The sequence below is a fragment of the Ciona robusta genome, chromosome 9 (genome assembly GCF_009617815.1).
Source record: "Ciona robusta chromosome 9, ASM961781v2".
NCBI lineage: Eukaryota > Metazoa > Chordata > Ascidiacea > Phlebobranchia > Cionidae > Ciona > Ciona robusta.
The window spans coordinates 3163382-3185014 of NC_143243.1; the positions used below are offsets into that span (position 1 = coordinate 3163382).

General features: G+C 33.4%; 1 protein-coding gene across 1 annotated transcript; it reads right to left on the bottom strand.

The window, feature by feature from the left end:
* Window positions 1-118: 118 nt before the first annotated feature.
* On the bottom strand, window positions 119-19889 carry LOC149730884 (chitin synthase chs-2-like). Its single transcript, XM_089884139.1, has 32 exons — window positions 18811-19889; window positions 18563-18677; window positions 17675-17831; window positions 16989-17201; window positions 16154-16384; window positions 15851-15953; window positions 15235-15544; window positions 14732-14958; window positions 14438-14639; window positions 14065-14214; window positions 13599-13745; window positions 12932-13105; window positions 12537-12671; window positions 11653-11861; window positions 11102-11308; window positions 10637-10760; window positions 10302-10404; window positions 9946-10113; window positions 8636-8723; window positions 8030-8183; window positions 7147-7237; window positions 6442-6724; window positions 5895-6033; window positions 5487-5601; window positions 4753-4886; window positions 4211-4308; window positions 3678-3817; window positions 3135-3214; window positions 2660-2747; window positions 2235-2371; window positions 1516-1683; window positions 119-784 (listed from the first exon to the last, which is right to left on the bottom strand). The coding sequence occupies exons 1-32, from the start codon at window positions 19406-19408 to the stop codon at window positions 586-588; spliced, it is 5487 nt and encodes a 1828-aa protein (XP_089740265.1). The 5' UTR covers window positions 19409-19889; the 3' UTR covers window positions 119-585.
* Window positions 19890-21633: the final 1744 nt, after the last annotated feature.

The window sequence follows — 21633 nt, forward strand, 5'->3', positions numbered from 1 at the left end:
TGATTCCCAATTCCACACGTATAGCACGTCACGATCGCATTCTGTCTTGTGGTGTAAAAGTAATTAGTGTCCGTAGACATGTTGTTGTTCTGCTATCGATCGACGTTCAAACAAGCAATTTACACATCTGGGTTTTTTATGTACAAGTCTTCATAATACTACATCGTCTTATCGACCACAACAAGACATTGAAATGAATTAAACCAGTAACAAGTTCAAAAGTAACGTTAACTGGCGAAAGTAAAAAGCATATTCTTATATACACGCATAAATGACACCTACCTACATTGATGTATGGGCGTTTTGCGCAACTAAAAATTACAATATATGCAAAAATCATATTAAAGGTTAAATATACCGATATATAGTGTAAAGAGCGAGTGGTAAGCAAAGTATATCACGCGTAAATATGCAAAACAATGTCCTGCAAATTCAAAGCCGACAAAATTATTTAACACTGGTTGAAAACGCGTAAGATTTACTCATGAATTTAAAGTTAAAGCTTTAGGGAGTATAAAAGTTGTCGGCCTTGAACTTTTGGCTATAATTTGTCATTTTATTCGAATTTCAATTGTCGTAGAAGAATTAAAACGAAGTATTTCCTTCGTCGTCATCCGAAGATGCGGCAAAATGGGCGTGTTTTTGTGGCTTGACTTCATCTTCAGGTTTTAAATGATGAATTACATCAGCGATGTTGGTTTTGGTTGGAATTAGATCTTTCTGTGACGAGTACATATCCAATTCGAATGTTGGATTCGTAGCCGCTGCAGTCGCTCCATACAAACTGTAACGTAACACAAATATCAATGACTGGAACAAATGAAAGACTGTTATCCTTGCTTGGCGGGAAAACGGTAGTCGTTATACCACTGGTGTTCTTTTTGATACACCTCGCGCCTGCTTACGAAGTTACTGCGTATGTAACTCTGTGGGTGATTATTTTAAGAAGATTTGTTCATTCTCCAGTATGGCTAACTATTTAGACAACCCATATGGGACTAATAGGTTGAAGCAATTTCCGTATTTTGTCATGACACTTAAAGCTATAAAGTCAAATAAAAAACAACAATATAAAACAAGATAAATAAAACTTGGGGTCACCAATGTTATAAACTACCCACATACAGTGCCACGTATATGCGACAATAGTTAAACTAATGGCTTGAACTAGAGGATACCAGAAGGTGATTATGAGTGATTTGTTTGGCAAGACAACCAAATATTTGTGATTGCTTCTAAGCTGTTATTTACATAATTTGAATATATTGCATTGAATGTAACTTACTTTATCCTCACGTGGTTAGAAAACGACAGTTGTTATGGCAATTTTATATTTTTTATATTTAAAAACATTAGGGGACATAATAAAATAGAGAAAGGCAAAATCAACAGGAAACCAGTCGTCGTTAAAACACGCTTTGAATAAAAGTTGTGGATAAAAACCAATATGTATGAAACTAGACCCGTGTGCTATAACTTTCTGGAAAATATAATTGCTGATACTTTTTTACTTACCTTCCTTTGCCAGGTTTACCAGAGAACAAAGGATTCATCGGTGAACTTGGTTCCTTCTTGTTGTAAGTTACTTCAGCATATCCTCCGTTATCTGATTCATCTGAAGACATGCAAACCCCATGTTCAGCTTCAATTGTATCGTACGTTGGGTTTGATTCTCCACGACCCCTGTAAATACAAGATTTTGGGTCTCGTATAACATAATAATATATTAATATTAACTTTATTTGTCTCTTCGATTACGGTAGCAAAGATTTAGAAATATTTTATCCGAAAAGACAGTATATAGTGACAAAACAACAGTTGTTAAAACATGGTTACAATTTAAAACATATTTACATTCATTTGGAAGAAAATAAGCGTGGTCGCTACACCTAGCAGACAAATGAGCCATTTATGTTTAATTATTATTAAGTTAGTCTTCTAATAGAAACACAAGAGGGTGCGTAAAGATAACATAATATTGTATTTATCTCTAAGAAACTGGTAGTGAAGATTATACTATTCAAAAAACGAAGATAAGGGAATCAAAAGCAAAACCACAGTTGTTAAAACACTATGGATAAAAGGTGTGAAAAAGCGTAACCCAACGTATGGTGAAAAATATACATTAAACTAATTTAACGGCTGTCGTTTTACTTTTTCTCTACAATCCATTAGTTGTATTCATATATTGGTTATTTATAATAGTTTGATTGTTTTAAATGTTTTAGTCCCACCTTTCATTTGAACCAAATGTGAAATTATCTTCTGCTTCAGGAAGCTCTTTGTCTAAAACATCACCAGTTATTGGATTAAGTGTTGAACCATTGCCGCGAGCTTTTCTTCTTTTCTGCTTAATATCCGCATTCTCAATCTGAAAGTTCAAAATTTTTTTTTAAATTCCCAGTTTTTAATTTATCAGTTTTACCTTGACGTTTAGTTAAAAATCAGAAAACACACTTGAATGTTTTTAATTCTAGTATATGATATAATTGAGTATAAATATGATACCCAGAAAGTTGCATGCTAACTTGCAAGCATGCAATGGGTATATAATGCCACTATGCATGGAGTTAATAGGATACTCATGTTACATCACGGCATCTAAAGTGGTTATGTTGACATTGCTCAATGAAAAAGTTTTATAGGGAAAATGCCTTACGTCTTTTTGCTTCACATTTTTGTAACCATCTCTTGAATCGTTCCATTTCAAGGAAGTTGTAGAAAGTGTATGTAGGGCTGTTGACCATCTGCATGATGCAAAATTATATAAACTTGTTTAACTTCCCATGACAGGGCAATAACAGTTGTTATAACACAGGTGTTTGGTTTCATACACCTCATGCTCGCTTTCAAGTTACTGCGTGTTTAACTTTGTGGTAAGTAATAATTTGGAATTTATTTTTAATATAAGGATAACAATTTGAAAGCCATAAGTGACCACTGGTTTGGAACAGTTACCTATAAATAATTTGCCTATAGACGCATAAGCTCACATTGATATACTCGTCACTGGCTCTGAGGTAGGTGTACTTATTACTGTGGAAAGGTGTCAGACTACTTTCCACAAAATAATTACACTAACACTATGATGCAACTAAGAAGTTTCCTTTAGAAATAATATTTGTTTGACCAACCTGTGCATTAACATGCATGTGAACTGGATAAGCAAGATGATCAAGAAAAAGATTAGAAAGAGGAATGAAACTGGGTTTACCTGTCAATTGTGCATGATTACAAATTGGTATCAAAAACATTCAGAAAATTTAGTACTCAGAAATGTGTTTAAATATACATTTAAAAAAACATTAGTCAAAACTCTTTAGCTTGTACTTCAATGATGTCTAAACAATTGTACATTTGATATTGTGTCTGTTATTCAAACAGATTTTCGGTTTATTACAAGCAAAAGCTCATAGCATTTGTTGTTAATAAATTTAAAGTTAAAGACTATTTATTTGAATGAATAAATGTAACTTACTTTGTCCTCGCATGATCTGACAACAACATTCATAATAACAGGGGTGTTCTGTTTCATACACTTCGTGCCAGATTACGAGTTACCATGTATGTTACTTTGTGGGTGAAGGTTTTTTAGGCAATATTTTTTCATTCTTTTTGGATGTTTGTTTTCCAACAAATGTTGATCAAATTATTGAATCTTAAGCAGGGTATCTTACTTGCATTTTCTCTCCATTGATATAGAAAGATATTGAAATATCAGTGATGGTTAGTTGAAGAGCAAAGTTAAGAACAAGCCAAAGTGCATTTGCCAAGAAGTAAGCGCCTGTCATTTTGTTTCGAAGATCTCTTAAATTTTCTGTCAATTAAAATGTTAGGAACAAGTTTAATTTAGAATTTATTGGCGTTCATGAATTTATTTGTTGGTATTTTTTCATAAACCATGTGGCTGCTTCAGATATTTTAAATTTTCTGTCAATTAAAACTGTTTGGAACAAGTTTAATTTGGAATTTTTTGTCTTTCATAAGTTCTGACGTGTTGGTATTCTTTCCATAAACCATGTGGCTGATTTTCACATTTCTGTGTATTAGTTACATTTGTTTCTGCATGACTGACAACTTGAAAAACTTATAAGTAACACCAACCAAACAATATAGTGTCTTTCCCAGATACACACATGCTCATAATACAAATCGCTTTCAAATACTATAAACACACAAAAAGCCAACAAAGATGTATCATTTCAAAAACCTTTAATTCTTGCTTTCTCATCTTTGTTTTCATCAAGTGGGTAAAGATAATTACTGAGCATGTATTTCCAGAATTCTCTTTCATCATTATCCAGATATCTGTCAACCATACAATTAGTAATACACATTTCATATAACTAATGATGTTTCTAATATGGGTGAAATCCTGTGGTAAAACAAAACAGAGTCAGAGGGCATGGGATTTACATGTTTGCCTATTTTCCTATGGTATTTTGCAAACTATGAACCCCACACATAGCCACACTAAGAAAGCTTTTTGACATAAGTTGGCCCATTACCCATAGTAGTCTCTATTAGAGGTTTAGCTTGAATATAATTAAACATAAATGGCTTGTTTGTCTGCTAGGTGTAGCAACCACACTTATTTTCTTTCAACTAAACCTAAATATGTTTTTAACTGTAAGCGTGTTTTAACAACTGTTATTTTGTGGCTTTATCCTGTTGTTTCGTTTAATATATTTTTTGATCTTCGCCACTTTAATCGAAGAGACAAATAAAAGTTACTATATTAATATAACTTACTCTATGATTCCATCTTCCAGTGATCCTTCAATCAACCAATACAACATCTCTTCTCCTTCTTCCTCCAATCGATCCAATCCAACATCTTGATCTTCATTTTCAGAATCATCTTCATCAGTGAAATATTCTTCATTCTGCAATTTTATTATTCTTTTTGCTTAATTATGTTTTTATTTTTGTTCTGTATAGCTGTTAATATTAACTCGCTATAATAGGTTACGATATTTGTTATTTCTTTATAATTACCCTTTGAAATAGCTATCAATGGCTGTTTACATAATAATATTAATAATAACTATATTTGTCTCTCTGATTACGGTAGCGAAGATTTAAAAATATATTTTAAACGAAAAGACAGGATATAGCGACAAAACAACCTTTGTTAAAACACGCTTACAATTAAAAACACATTTACATTTAATTGGAAGATAATAAGCGTACTCGCTGCACCTAGCAGACAAACAAGCCATTTTATGTTCAATTATTACCAATTTAAATGACTCATTTGTCCCCTAAGTGTAGCAACCACGCTTATTTTCTTCCAACTAAACGTCAATATATTTTAAAGTCAGTAAGCGTGTTTTAACAACTGTTGGTTTGTCACTATATCCTGTCTTTTAGTTTAAAATATTTTTTAAATCTACGCTACTGTAATCGAAGAGACAAAAGCTATTATTATATTTTATTTTTATTATTAAACTTTAATAGAAACGTTGATATATAACATAGCTTACCACATCGGGTTGTTCTTCCTGTAACTCAGCACTCAGCATTGCTGCTTCACTTGACATCTCTGAAGATCCAGGGTAATGTTGGCTTTGACTTCGTTTTGACATTCGGCGTTGTTGACTTAAAAATAGAGGTGTAAGTAGATTATTAACAAAAATATTGTATGCTTTGTTTAGTAAAAAAACTATATGTAATAAGATTGAAATTCGATAAATAAATTGGTGTGTATTTTGACTTTTTTTGTATTGTATGTTTTTGTATCATTTTTCATTAGACAGTAGTATTAATGTTGACTTGAACAAAGATTTTTCTTTTTTCTAATGTTTCTTTTTTGTGAAAATTTCGTTAATATATGCATAAATACTTCATTTCTAAAACTATGCACAAAGTCACAAATAAAAGATAATACTCACGTGGACATTCTGCGTAACTTTGCTGTTGTTAAATGTGAATCTCCCATCTTTGAGCTGATCCTTCGAAGTTGAGCAACAGACATTTTCTTACTGAGTCTGCGTTCAATGCTTTGTGCTTGCTCATCATTCACATCCATACCTGGTTAGTTGAAAACATTTTAATTATCAAACCACTATAAATATTTTTAACAATAGAAAGTTTTTTAGTTTTTACAAAATAGAAAGTTTTTTAGTATGATAACACCAGTTATTTCAAAGAGATGCACATATGTAAGTCAAACTAATTTTAAAAATATAGTAGGGTGAAAAAAGATGAGACACCTTAAGCACAATATAACCGAATATCTTCATCATGTATTAACCATTAAAAGCACTCTATTTGATTTGAAAGGATATGGTTTTAAAATTCGTTAAATGTTCCTTGTTTGCTACTAAATGAAAAAAAAACAGAATAAAAAGGTATTCTGCTTCCCTTACCCTACAATATAAATAAAGAAAAAAAACAATAAAACTTTATCCCGTAAAAGTTAAACCAAAGAAATTTTACCTGTGATCTGCCTTGCTTTTGCCTGACTGTACTTCCTAAAATGAGATTCACGAGCGTGTCGTGTTGTTCTTCGTTGTAATTCTGTCTTTCTGCTTTTTGGAGCCGTCACTTTTACTTCAGTTGGTACAGGTTGGTAAACAGGTTGTGGGGAGATACACAAAGCACATTGACACAAGTTACCAAGCCCACAGCTGTAGTAACCTTCTGATGACTTAGGAGCATCATATATAGAACCATCATTGGGACCAAGCTGAAGAGACTTCCCTTTTTGAGTAGCAACTTCCTGCAACAACAAAAAAATGGTAATTGTAATAATGATCCAAATTTTTTCTTTCAAATTAGGTATCTTTTTACAAAGTTAACCGAAAGCACAATGGTATGGTTTTATATTTTTCCAAAAGTATTGTCGATTTTAAATGCTATCAAATACAGAACAAAGATAAATTACGCCATTCAAATTGTATTTTGTAACAGATATATATTTGGCCCAAAATGACATCATAAGTCTCTTATCAAAATAGAATCCTGATTCTATCGTACCAGAATCATCCCAACTAAATAAATATTTTACAAAAAAAAAAATTGCAAAACATGATTGAATCTCAAAATGTACAATCCGTAGCGTTTTAAGTAAATGTCGTGTCCCTTCATGAGTATTTAGGGTTAGATACACAGAATTGATTACAGTATCATAGTTTCACCAACCTCCAATGCTTTAACGTTTGCATCATCACCACTTGGAGCAGCAGTTTTTACTTCCCGGGTTCCCCACGACACATTGTTCATGTTGGTAAGGCTGAAAATAAATGTAACTTGCTTTATACTCACATGGACAGAAAACAACAATCAATATACCACTGGTGTTCTGTTTAATACATGAGGTGCCAGTTCACGAGTTACCAAGTATGTTACTTTGTGGGTGATTATTTTTTCCGATTTTTTTTTGTATGAATGATAATTTAGACCCATTAGTGACCACTGGGTTGGAGCAATTTCTGTTAAGTGTTTTGCTCAAACACACATACACCCAAAATGGTAGCAGCGACAAGTCTTGAACCCGTTACTTCTGTGTTACAGGCAGGAGCGCTAACCACCACGACGCCATACACATAAACCATAAACCTTTTATAGTGCGGATGAAACCCACAAAGTATCAGCATACATTGAAACTTAAATAACTTGAATTGTTTGCACAGTTAATGAACACAAGCGCAAATATTACTGCAGTGGCAACAACATTACATTTGCAATGCAGTGGGGTTTAAATAATTAGCGTATAGTGTTTTTGTGCATAGCAGTTAAACATGTTAAGGTATTGTTATTGCTATAATTGTTGCATATATATAGACCTTACGAAATCCCATACCAAATCGGTGTGGAAATTTACAGAGAAATCTGAGATTATAGTAACAGTCAATCAATGAAAACTGCTGCTACTTTTGTAACCGCTAGTAAAAAAATGTAAAAAATAAAATGACATGTAAAAAATGAAAATAAAAATCTAAATGTAAAAAATAAAAACCTTAAAGTAAAAAATGAAAATGACCAACAAAGTGCACTAGCATGTGAAATTTGATGCCATATATACCTGTAGACCATCAAGAAAATGAATGCAGATGGCACACATAGGTAGTAGAGAATGCCATGGATAAGACACATTAGTTCTTGTGGATGTACCAAACCAGTGAAAGCATACAAACCAACCAACATTATCATAAATATATTGTTTGGATCAAGAATGGCTGTGAACAATGGGTAAAATTTATTCACCAAGTAAAAAGTAATGATTGCCTATTTAAGTAAGGACCTGTATAAAAAAAGGGTATGTATTTAAAGAATCACTAGAAAAAGAAAAAAAAGGCTTCCATCAAGCTTTAGTTACAGAATAGTAAGCAATGGAAAATGCTTATTCTTTAACTAGTTTGACTTTATAATAACTATAATAACTTTATTTGTCTTTTCGATTATAATAGTGAAGATTTAGATATTTTAACTGGGACAGGGTATAAGGACAAATCAACGTGGAATTTTTACTTCCTTGTTGGTCAAAGTGTATCACCACAGAATTAAATGAATTAATAACAATTATCTATTATTGTGAGGTGAGACAAAAATAGTTTTACATTGAAGACAGCATTGTAACAAAAACTATTCTAACACTTTTATATAAGTAAATGTTTTAATGTGAACTTACAATTTGTTGCCATTGCACCAACAACACCAACAATCACAGCCATCATCACCAAAGCATATAAGATGGTCAGAATGCCCGCCACTGCAACCTGTATGAACATAAAAATGCTAGGTTTAGGTAATAATATTGTTTCTTGTCCAACAATGAAGTAATATATGATAATTTCTATGACATTACAACTTACCGCACACCAACTAAAAGCATTAGGACTAAAATCATTAATGCAACTAAAAGCATTAAGAAAAAAGTTGTGCCTGATGCATTGCAACTCAAATTGTGTATTGTATTAAAACTAATATTTTTAACACTGTTGAGATTGGCCTAGATGTTTTTAATGTTGGCACACTAGGTCAATATTAGTAGGACCATGCTGAATTTTGTGAGATGCAAAATTTTAAATTTTTGTTATTAAAGTTTATACTGTTTGCAAAACTAAAGCAAACTGTGTCATAATGTAAAGTTTACAGCATCATTAGAAGTTAATCAGCATACAAAGTACGATATTTCACTATGTCACTGTATAAATAACGACGGCATATCTCTGCTTATGTATACATGGTGGGGCCACATATTTTAAATTAATCATACTGGACAAAGACAGCACCGAGATTAGGAAAGTTTGTATCACAAGTGAACGCCCTGCTATAAAAACCCATCATATAAAGATACCAACTGACCGCTCAAACAAAATGAAATTGTTTTTTAATAGCGGGCAGTAAAATACTGGGTGGACTGTTTATACATTCCATGCCCGCTTCAGAAAGATAATGAATATCAGTATTTAATTAATTTGGGACGTGATATTTACGCGAAGTATACAGTAGAAAAAAAAATTAAATTTTCTGTTAATAAGTGACCAAGTTAGTTGAATCAACGAAAGTTGTTTCCGCATTAATACTAACCATGTATAACTGTTCCTACTCCAACACACACTAAAACTACATCGTAAATCCCATTTAACTAACTCAGCATATCCAAAACCATCACAAGTTCTTGGAACTGTATGTTGTTTTATGTCATAAAATTAATCTGGAATACGTCCAGCGCTGTGCCAAAGTGGTTAGCGCGTCTGTTACCATTGTGGCCTGGGCAAGAAACCTAATGACAATTTCTCCAACCCAGTGGTCACTAATGAGTTGTTCAAATTATCAGTCATACATGGAAAAAATCCCCAAAAAATAATCACCTACAAAGTAACATATGCGGTAGCCTGTAAGCTGGCACGAGATGTATGTACACCTGTGTTGTAATGACTATCGTTTTTCGGCCTTGCGAGTATAAAGCAAGTTACATTCATTTGTTCATCTTACCTGCGTATCTGCTGATGTTGTATAGCATAATATAATGAATATGATCACTGGTATCAAGGATACAACAAGGGCCACAGCACTACTCCAATGAAACACATATTGGTATGCTCCCTGGACAATCATAACAACAGTTGCGGGACCAAGAATTGAAGAAACCATCAAACCAATCTGTAAACCAAAAAAATGGGTAAACAAATTTTAAATGTTTTTCTTCAAAAAAAGATAATTTTGGAAATTTACAATGTGCAAATTTTTGTACGGTGAAAATGAGCAATTTTCTCCACATACAATTAAGACATTTGCCCAAATTTAGCTATGGTATGAATAATAAAACATTGTACAAATATTAAAGTCACCTGGTAGGAAATATAACCCCATGAGATGTAGATGTTGTTCTTTACTGTAAGCTTTGCATCCATCAGAATATCAAATATATTTGCCATTGTGGAAGGTCCCCATCTAAAATATTCATTAATAACAGTGTACACAAAAGCATAGTAACTAATTCATTAAATAATATTAAACAAAATAACACAGTGAACCTATGTATCAATATCTAATGAAATAAATATAATATAAAATTGGTATTATTCATATTAATATCTCAAACTTCAATACAAATTTATTATGAAAAATAATTGAATTGTAAGTGAGAATATACAACATAGAAATATGCTGTTGTAAAACTTACCGTCGACGCTGGTTGTAAAACTCTTTGAATTCTTCAGGTGCAAAAGTATATGAATCGGAAGCTGCACTGTATTCAATTCTCCAACCTTGTTTCAACAACAATGTGCACAACCAACGATCTTCACCTGGTGTGGTATGCCATGTTAGATCAGTCACAACAAAATTATAATTTTCTACACAAAAAGTATGTGTAATTTGAATAACTTATTCTAAGGTTACCATACTGACAATGTTTTCCAAAAACTATTCATTCTGCATTTAATACAACTTTAATGAATTTGAATTACACTTTCATTACTTTTGCTGATAAAGATATGCAATAATTAAATGACATAAATTAGTTTGTAACATCATATTGACAACACAAATATGGTAAAGTCTGATTAGTAAACCATTACATAATGTAATTAAAAGCAAATTGCACTGTAAACAGTCATCCGTCTTGTAACTGACATATTTGATGTACCTTGATCCCACTGTACATAATGCAGGGCTTCTGTAGCTTTGGTAGTGTACATTTTAGCAACATTAACATCAACTATGGCACTTCCTCGAAACATGCTAAAACAACCAGGACTACACAAGACACAACCAAGAACATGTTCGGCAGTTTTCTGAAGCCAATGACCAACAGCATATTCGAATTTCTGAAACCATACAACTGGTCCTGAACCTATGGTAAAAAAATGTATCGTAAATAAAGAAAAATATACGTTTAAATTTTTCTAAATCCAAGAGACAAAAAGTTAATGTTACTATTATTATCACCTAATTTAAACAGAGGGATATGTACAAAAAAGTTTGCTAGTTAAATTTCTAAAGTTTTTTTAAGACCTACTAAATGTTATTACTTTAAAAAGAATTATAATTATAAATTATTGCAATAAAATATGGCAAAGATATGGCATATATTATATTCAATTTTTGATTCAAGAAGAACAGTTCTTGAAAAACAATGTGTATTTTTGTGTCAGTTTTAAAATTTGTTGTGGTTTATTTTTGTTCAACATATTTCACCTGTAGGGTGAATTCTTCCACAAGCAGCTCCAACATCCGGATTTCTCTTCATTCGATCCAACAAGAGGTGTACAGCGTGTGGTTGAAAGTCAACATCACCATCAAGAGCAAGCAAGAACACATCGTCAAGTTTGTAAGCTTTCTTTGTTGCTTGGAGATAGCCGAGGATGTAGTACATGTACATACATTGTGACCAACGTTTGCGATGCCTACAATGGAACAAAGATAGTTTGGATATCAAATATAGAAATCCATTTGCTTTTATGGGATTGTCAGTTTGTATTATTTAGTCTGTGGTAACTGTTTAAACTTAAGGTCTCGAAACATTTACTTGAGTTTATGGGCAAAGTCAAATGTCAATCAACTTAGTCTATTGTATGGATTAAAGTTTACAAAAGATGAACATTTGTTGCAATGTTTGCTAAAGGCAGGGCTTCAAATGATTTCTTAGTTTTAATATTTTTGAGCCCTCTCTCTAAAGCAAACACTTAAAGATACTTGTGTCCAAACTAAACAAATGAATGTTTGCAATTGAGGATAGATCACATAATAAATACTACGCTCCGTGCAATATTAAGGTTTGTCCAATTCAGCTAAGTTGGTATTGGTCGGTTTTATTTAAAAAAATTACCAAAGAATAATAGAAAGTGCACAGCAATTGGCAGAATTAAAAAAACATGAAAATATATCAGGATAATAAGACAAAAATATATAATAATTCATTTTTAATATTATTGAAATCTGTTAATCAATGGTAATAAAAGTAAATAAAATATATATTTATATATAATATATATATATATAAAGGTAAATTTTAAAAATATATGTTATATCTGTTTTATATAATATATGTTAAATGTGGTTTAGTAACTGAAAATTCTTACCTAATTTTTGCTTTATCCTTGAGATGTACTACCATAAGGTTGCCATGTGGAAGAATAAATTCAAGTCGACCACCATAAGGGGTTGGGTAGATAACTGGGGGTGAAAGGTCATAACCAGTACCAAGATCAACTTTGCTGGTAAATGAAATAATGAATGAATTGCATGAAAACAAGTTGTTTATCTTCGTGTGATGCGAATAAAAAGTTATAAATATAACATGGTGTTTTATTTCTTACACCCCATTTTTACTTACTTATAAAAGGAAAAAATACTTTGCTAAAAAGTTGTTCAAAAAAGTTGTATGCCTTCTTTTTTAGTTATAAGGTATAACTCAGTTTTAATGCGTATTAATTTTGGCTTTAAATTAAAAGCTAAGCAACAAGTTTAAGCTTACTTTGCTGCTAATGGAATTAAAGTACAAAGTTGTTGAACAAATTTGTTTGTTTTAATATCAGTTGAACCCTTGGGTGTTTCCATTGCATCATCAAACATAACATGGATTTGGAAATTGTAATAATCTGGATCTTTTTGTGAGTTTTCTCTCCGGCTTCCTTGGTCCTTATCCAATCTGTAGATCAATATAAATGTAACTTGCCATATTCTTGCAAAGAGGAAAATGACAGTCAATAAAATACAAATGTTCATATATCTCATGATTGCTTTCGTGAATACTAAGTTGAAGCAATTTTTGTCTAGTGTCCTGCCCAAGACACATACACCCACAATGGTAACCGCAATAAGCCTTGAACTCATTACCTCTAAATTAGAGGCAGACTCCTTAACCACTATGCCATGGTTCTAGACATAATGTTGAAATATACAGCCACAAGTACATATACGATAATGGAGGCTGGGATGGTCTTACAATTAATTCATTCCATATTTTAATCAATCTGTCTGGTGTCGTAACTGTGTACACAGGAGTGGCGTGTGTGGCGAAGCCCTTCAAGTTGATACTCAAAAGAATATAAATGACTAAAAAGATCTTTGTTGAATTATTAACAGAATAACCCAGGTAACAAAACTTATGTTTCTGAACAATTCTAAATGGTTGTTCTCACCTCATAAGTGATGTTAAAATTTGGGTCATTTCTTGCTCAGTTTCGTGCCACATGGTGGCACAAAGGAAAAGCTGTGGTGTGAACTTATGGTTGGCTGTCATTGTCAGTCGACGAGAAGATCTCCTTCTTGATCTTGTGCTAGAGCTTCTACAAAAAAAAAGAATTTAGAAATCCCAGTTTATTTTTCTTGAGTTGCTGGACAGTTATAAAAGGAACGTTTTATGGCATGTTACATGCGGTTTGATACACCCTATGCCTGCTATGAGTTTTCAGGCATGCACCATTGTTGGTGATTGTTGTTTTTTGTATGGCTAAATTTTTAAACATCACATAGTGCCCTCGAGTTAAGTAATTTTTGTTAATCAGTGTATTTCCCAAAAAGGCATTCCTAAAATTGAAGTTTTAAAATGAAATATGCCGGCAACATGTATGCATATGCAATTTTCTTTTACATAAAGAAACTTACTTTCGCCTTTCTTCAATTTTCTTATCTTGTTTCTCTTCTAAGGCTTTCTGATTCTTGTTATAATTGCTTTCAAATTGTCGTCGATTGAGCATTAACACTTGGTCAATAAGTGGCCCTCCATATAATGCTTTAGTAAAAATGACTTCAGTTCTGTAAAAAAAAATAATGAAATTCCTGTTCGAACAAAAGTTATACAACACTTTCCACCATTCAAAAAAAAACAATTTACATTGCTATAATAAAGATAACTTTGGTTATGTGAAGAAAAATTAATGAAATGATTTTACACACAAAAACTATCCATAATACAACACTTTCCATCTTCCAAAAATTTACATTTGGATCTTACTTCTAAATATCATAGGAAAATTACCTTTGAAGGCGATCATGTTTGCTGTTCCAAATGAATACTGTGAAGAGTATGAGAGAGAGCCAGCCAAATAACAAACCGACACACACAATCCCTGTCCAATATCCACGCAGAACACCAATGTCAGTAATATTATCAAAGGGTTTGTTGTTGAAATCAATGTAGTAGCTAAGATTTGGGACACTCTTGTAGGTATTTCCCAAACCTAAAACAGAAATACAAAGTTAAATGCTAATATATAGCTAGCCAGATTTATGACATTAATACAGCTAGCCAGATTTAAAAACGTTAACGTACCGACAAATGATAGGAAGTTAAATTTATCTCCTCCAGCTTGTCTGTAAACAGCAAGTGCTGCAGAGAATGCAGCAATGACCGGGGTAACCAAGACTGTGGGGAATGCATAAGCTTCACGTTGAATAAGGGTAAGACAAGCCACCCGACCAAAGAAATATGCAGCGAAAGAACAACAGCCTTGAGTGACGAACACGTAAATCAATCTCGCAATTATGTCATTTCTGTCACTGAAATACATTCAATCTAAGTTTGATATCGCACATATTGCCAAAGGACAGAGCAAACCCTAAAGTTAAATAATTGCAATGTTGGATATATTTGAATTTCCTATAGGTAATTTCTTTTCCATATGGGTTATGTCTTATGACCAGGTACACCATAGGACTCTGGAGTTAGGGCAGAACTAGATCATTTATTCAGTGTAAATTTAAATAAAATTCAAATTCAAAACATAATTTTGTTTTTTCTAATTTGTGATTCCATAAATTATCTGAACATTTTACCTGGTCCTAACCCTTCCATCTGATGTACTGAGCAACGATATGATTTTGTTATACCGAGCAGTGGAATAGGGGTCTGTATCGAGATTCACAAAATTGCTGGTATATGTTTCATTTTCAAGAACTACAAAAGTTAGAAAACAAAACCCAATCAGAACTCCACATTTCATCAGCGAAAAAATGAAGGATGTCTTAAATCTTGTTGCATCAAGTTTGTTTTGCAAAGTCTGCGCTTTAATCGAAAACTTTTTGGAGAAAATAAACTCCCCTGTCACAAAGTTTTCCCAATACCGACAGGAAGTAAGCACAATACCTATTAATAAAAAAGAATGGTTTAAACTTAATGAGAGCTACATGAGTGGCATGATTTATAAAATGGCTTTTTTATTCTTGCATGGGAAAGCACCTTGAGACATTCTATTAAATTAGACGTAATGTGCACAATGTGTGGTGGCTGTTTTTTGTTGCGAATAATTTTAAGCAATGACTGTTAAATTTATGTCTAAAGAGACAGTGTTGCGGGCAGCAAACATGAAATTTGGTATTTTCATTTAAGAAGCAAGTGGCCAAACCACGCCAAAATGCTAGTGTAAAAAGGGGTTTTAATCTTGTTTCTTACCAGAAAATGCCCAAATGTATGTGTAATTTAGGGAGAAAAACCTTAACCAGTTATCCCCAAAGAAACAAGCAAAACAAACAAGTAATCCACACAGTTGAAGGACCTGAAATTGAAAACAACATAAACTCAAGCAGATTGCTGTATATTTGGCATGTGTGCCAGCAAATAATTATTGGAATAGAAAAATGACAACTTTAATATTCAACGAAAAATTAGAAAAAGTTGACATCAGAACTATATTTGTCATTCATTCAAACAGTATCAAAGCAGATATTGTTAAACTGTTTTATTAAGTATACCTACCAATGCCACCACAGCAAGAACCAAATCCCTAATTCGTCTTTGTTTTGCAGTTCGTGAGGGCCGCCTCTCGTTATGAGTTATAGAAGTGACCTTTGCTTGTATGTGAATACAGTTCGGAATAATTCCAACCAATGGTAACATCAACAGGGCAACAGTAGCATCCAAATACGGCAATACTTTAAAGAAAAGAATCCCCTCCCCAACAGCATGAAGAAACTCCCAAAATCCACCCTGTCAATCAAAAGATGCGTGATGTCTTAACAATAGGTCCTGTGTTGTTCGTAATGAATTGTCCAAATTATCAGCGACACATAAAAAAATGCAAAAAATACCCACTAAGTAAGATACTTGGTAACTCATAAGCTGACACGAGGTGTATGAAACAGAAGACCTGTGTTATAGCAACCGTCCTTTTCGGCCGACAAGAGAAGAAAGTATGTTACATTCATATTCATTTATTAACATACTTTTTATTTCTTTAAATAAACTACATGGTCAAAAGGTTGTGGAATGAATGAACTACCGTTTTCACGGCAACATTTATGTGTATTTAATTTATCAGCTCTTTATGTTCATATAATGAAAACTTTACCTAGCTTTCAGACACAAATCAATAATACCCACTAAACTCTGTGAAACATACATTTTCATTGTATATATATAACAAACCATAGTACTCACATTGAAGTTGTAAAACGTAAATGGCACGAGAAAACATAAAAGTTAGTGGCAAACATTATTGACCTTTCTGTTTACACAAGTCATGTGTCATTGCTCTTTAACTTGTAAGCTTGCTAAAATGTTACAGTCAATTTCAAAATGTTAATTTTTTTACCCAGATCACAGTGTTCATGTCCATATCCGGTTCAGCTTTCATAATTATCCGGTATAGTGAATACATCATGGTGAGTACTTCTGGTAGAAGTAGCATGAGCAGTATAACAATAAAGCTCCATGCTCTTATTACATCATGATCTTTCATCACAGACTGATCGTTTGGATCGCCCGGGTACACTTTTGCGCTGTTCACTAAGATCATAAGACATGCCTGGAATTGCACATAATAAGAAAATTAACAAGTGTTGTTTTGTCGCTATATCCCCTTTTTTCATTTAAAACATTTTTAAATCTTCGCTACCGTAATCGAAGAGACAAATAAGTTATTGTTGTGATATTTTACACAACGGCTATAGTGAGAAAATCGCGCTCATTGTGGTTGCTCATTGGGCTAATGGCTGTAAAACAACTATTTACTTTGTATAGTTGACATGCCATATCAATTACCAATATTTCCTAGTTTTGCGCGTGAGAAAGGTTAAGGACATTAGCACATTGGCAGCCTTTCTTTTTTCAAATTACTTATGCATTTTCTCGCCTTTGTTCAGCTTGTATATACACTTTTTTTGCTATAAATAAACTTAGACGCGGGAAATACCCATAAGGTACTTTCCGAAATTAATTCATATTATTTATACTAAATTTATAATGTTAAAGTGTAAGAACCGTGACACTTAATCTAACCTTTGATATTAAAGCTCCGCCAAACAATAGACCACCAAATATTAGGTAGGAAGATAGTTTGAAGGTCTTGGCAAAAAACTTTGCAACATTTGATGAGGTTCTCGAATCGTCTTCTGGTGGTTCGCATGTAAACCGGTCATATAAAGGTAGCTCCTCTCTGGAAAATAAATGTTTTGATTTTTAGACTGCCGAGTTTTTTACTTGAATTCACTATTATCTGCGGTTTATATTCGACAAGAGGAAAATGCGGTTTATATCCGAAAAGAAATTGGATAATTTACTTTGGCGGTAAACTATACCATTTTCAGGCATTTCGACTGGGAACAATGTCCAATGTTATTTACAGATCGCAACTGTTCTAATACCACATCGGTTCGAGTGTTCATATTTAAAATTTAAAATTGTTCCAATTTACTATATACGCCTTTAAAGCAAACGTTTTTAATAAACGAATGCGTTCTCTGACATTCAATAGGCCCAGTTTTATTTCTTCCAACATGCTCAGCTGAATATCCACCGCTGATTATTTTTATTTTTATCGCAATAAAATAAACGCGGCGCATTATATAGTGGGGTAAGATAGGACACCTCTAACATATAATATCCAAATATCCTGATCGTGTTTTAAATAAATAACAACTGTCTACGGGAGTCGTAAAGATATAGTTTTACAATTCTTTGGGCATTCTTTGTTTACTGCTAAATGGAACGATAAAATAGAACGAAAGGGCGTCCCATCTTCCCTCATGTCTATTTTTAGAGGCAAATGGTATAAAGCCCAAAATTTTTTTTTATGAATTATTCTTTAAAATGCAATAATATTGACCAAAACAGTTACCTAAATTTGCTACAACTTATACCTTGAAACATCGATTTATTTAAACTTACTCTTCTTCGACGTCATTGGCGCCAAACAGCAGGGATTCCTGATCGGGATCCCATTTACTCGGTCCCAGTCCTGGACCGTTCATGGCTTTACCTCTTTTCCCTTTGCTTCTCTTGTCTGGAATGAGGGAAAGTTAAGTCGCGTGTAGAACTAACCTACTGTGATTGATGCTCGGGTTAATAATTAAACCGCAGTGCGGGAAAAAATGATTCGAGCGATAAATACTTCATTCGTAGATGTTTAAACAAACCTAAATGGACAACGTCTGTCCCCTTTTTTGTTTTCTTGATACTCGGGTTCTGTTTCGCTTTTAGTACAAAGGTTCTTGACGCTTCCATGTTGTTCGCATGGCCGTCCTTTTTCTCCACACTGACATATTGATACTCGGAGATTTTCGCCACAACAAGCTCAGGCTTGTACTTCTTAACGTTAGGCAGGACGTTGACGGTTTCATTCAACGTCACGATTTTAATGACGTAACCAAACGCGGATGACGCCGCCATGAGCATAATGTCATCACTCCATTCTCCATCTTGGGAATTACGATGAAGATACTCCTCTCTTGTTTCGCCCGTGTCTACCGCTCTCATCCAGTCAATCTTCCCAAAACGTGGGTTCTTTTGCAGATAACTGACACAGGCTTTTCTCACTTCATCGTATGAATGGTTCACACCTTGCAAGGAGAGCTGGTGCGCCAACGCGTGGTAAAGACAGTTACCGTCGCTAGCGACAGAAATTCGACGCATTTTTCGCCCTTCCAATAGTTCATCAAGTTCAGTCATAACTTTATACGAAATATGGTGCACGACTGAGGCGGACCTGGATTCCTTGCGATCTCTCGCATCCATATTAAATGTTTTGCGTTTATTTGCTTTCAATTAGCAGTGTAGTGCTAACAGCCTTATACGCGGCTTGGAAAAAAAAGTTGAGTTAAACAATGACTCATTATGCAAATCGTTCATGACCCTAAGTTAAACATTATGTAACTGTTCTATGACGTTGTTTGACGTCACAGACAAATATGGAGGCTTTTGTTTAACGGCCGATGGCATAGGAGTCAAAATATATTTCTGGGTAAAATGATTGACACACATACGCGCACACACTACGTTTGTTTCCAGAAATCGACGATCATTTATCGTCGCAGTTTATTAAACAAATTTAATAAAAAGAACAAATATGTCAATACACCTTTCAGTAACCCGGTTAAAACTGGGCAAGACATTTCACGGTAATTGCTCCACAACTTTGTTTCGTGAACCCAAACCTATATATTAGAAATACGACTTTACAATTCATGTTTTAAGGAAAAATTATCTTTACTTGGCCGTAGGTATGTAGGCCTACATTTTTAGCATAAATGGTATATTTAAGTTTTTTTTGTAAATATACACTCTGTTAAAGCAAATCGCAAATCAACAATTCGCGTGTAATAGGCCTACTTGTAAGCCGAAATTACTTAGTTCAAAATAGCACTGACAAACATACCACATAGCCTAATGTACGCTCAGTCACTAACTCGTAGCGTTATATTAACAGATTTAAGTAAAACATCAAACCGCGAACCCAAAATTGCGCATTAAATTAAACATTTAGACATCTGCAGTCTAATTTTCAATATTATTCCGTTGCTCTGGCAGGCCCAATACTGCTACCCTTGTTGATGTATATGGGCAAGACACTACAGGCAGCAATTGCTCAACCCCTTCTGGGTCGTTCAAATTATCAGACATGAAAAAATGAAAATTTAGTGGGGTGGGGGAAGATGGGACACCTTTTAAATCTATTTTCGTGCTCTTTGATAGTAAACAAAGAACTTTCAAAATATTATAAAACCGTATCCTCTCGACTCCCATGAACCGTTGTTAATTGTTTAAAACACGATCAGAATATTTGAATATTATTAGCTGAAAGTGTCCCATCTTCCCCCACAGTACTATATCTTTAAAAGGTTACGACCCACAAAGTTATGGATATATAATTCTTTAGGTTGAATCTATACAAACCACGGTATTAAACCAACAAGTTAACAATAATTTTAGCATCAACAAAAATTTATTATTATGATATGCGGATTATGTTTAGTTTTACCTGCACCGGTGTGCACACTCATGGTAATAGGATAGAAATTCTATAAATTCTTTATTCTGTATTCGTTTAATTTCTGTATTTAAAATTTTGTATTCGTTCAAATTCTGTATTCAAATTCTGTATTCGTTTAAATTCTGTAAATTCTGTATTCGTTCAACGCCGAAAAACGCTTTGTTTAACCAGGAGAAAACTGTCCAATATTACTCTAACTTTTAGTTTCATTCATGGTCAAGTTTTGAAAAGAAATGTCCCATTTTTCTTAAATGTCCCATATTCCCGTCCCAACTTACCCCACCACGCCTAGATATATATGAACAACTCGCATAAGTGTTGTTTTTAAAATACTTCTATTATACGCTGCTTAAAGAAACCTGCGTTTTTATACAAATACCTATAACTCATACTCGAATAAACTGTTTTTATCTTGGTCGAAATATAACCGAATTTTTCTTACTCAAAAAAAGACCGAACTATATAACACTACTGCTGGCACTTTGACAGCTAAATGAGAATAAAATGCGTTGACGGTCCAATTAACGTTCTTTTGTTATACCCTCGGTGTCAATAATTAACGGGGTATATGCTGTTTATCTACATAGATAACAAAATACCTGCCGTGTGTCAGCTGAGCTATGGACGTTGACCGTTCCTACACATACTGTCATGTTTATCCACGGCGTAAAGTGTTTATTCTGTCTTCGCAATCTTGACGAATGCAAAGTTAAGTGCTTGTCAGGGACTTGTGAAAGTTTAAGCTAACATGGATACTGGCTTATGCGGATATATGTTGCATGGGAGAAACGCCTGTAACAGTAAAATCAGCTTGCAGTTGTTACAATTATGATTTTGCGTTTATTCTTTGCTTGACGTTTCGTATAAAGTAGGTCTATAAAAAGTTTGGGTAAGATGTGAAATGTTTTCATTCGCTTTCTTATTAACAAATAATATATTCGCAAAATATAACCACAGCCCGCGACTGTAA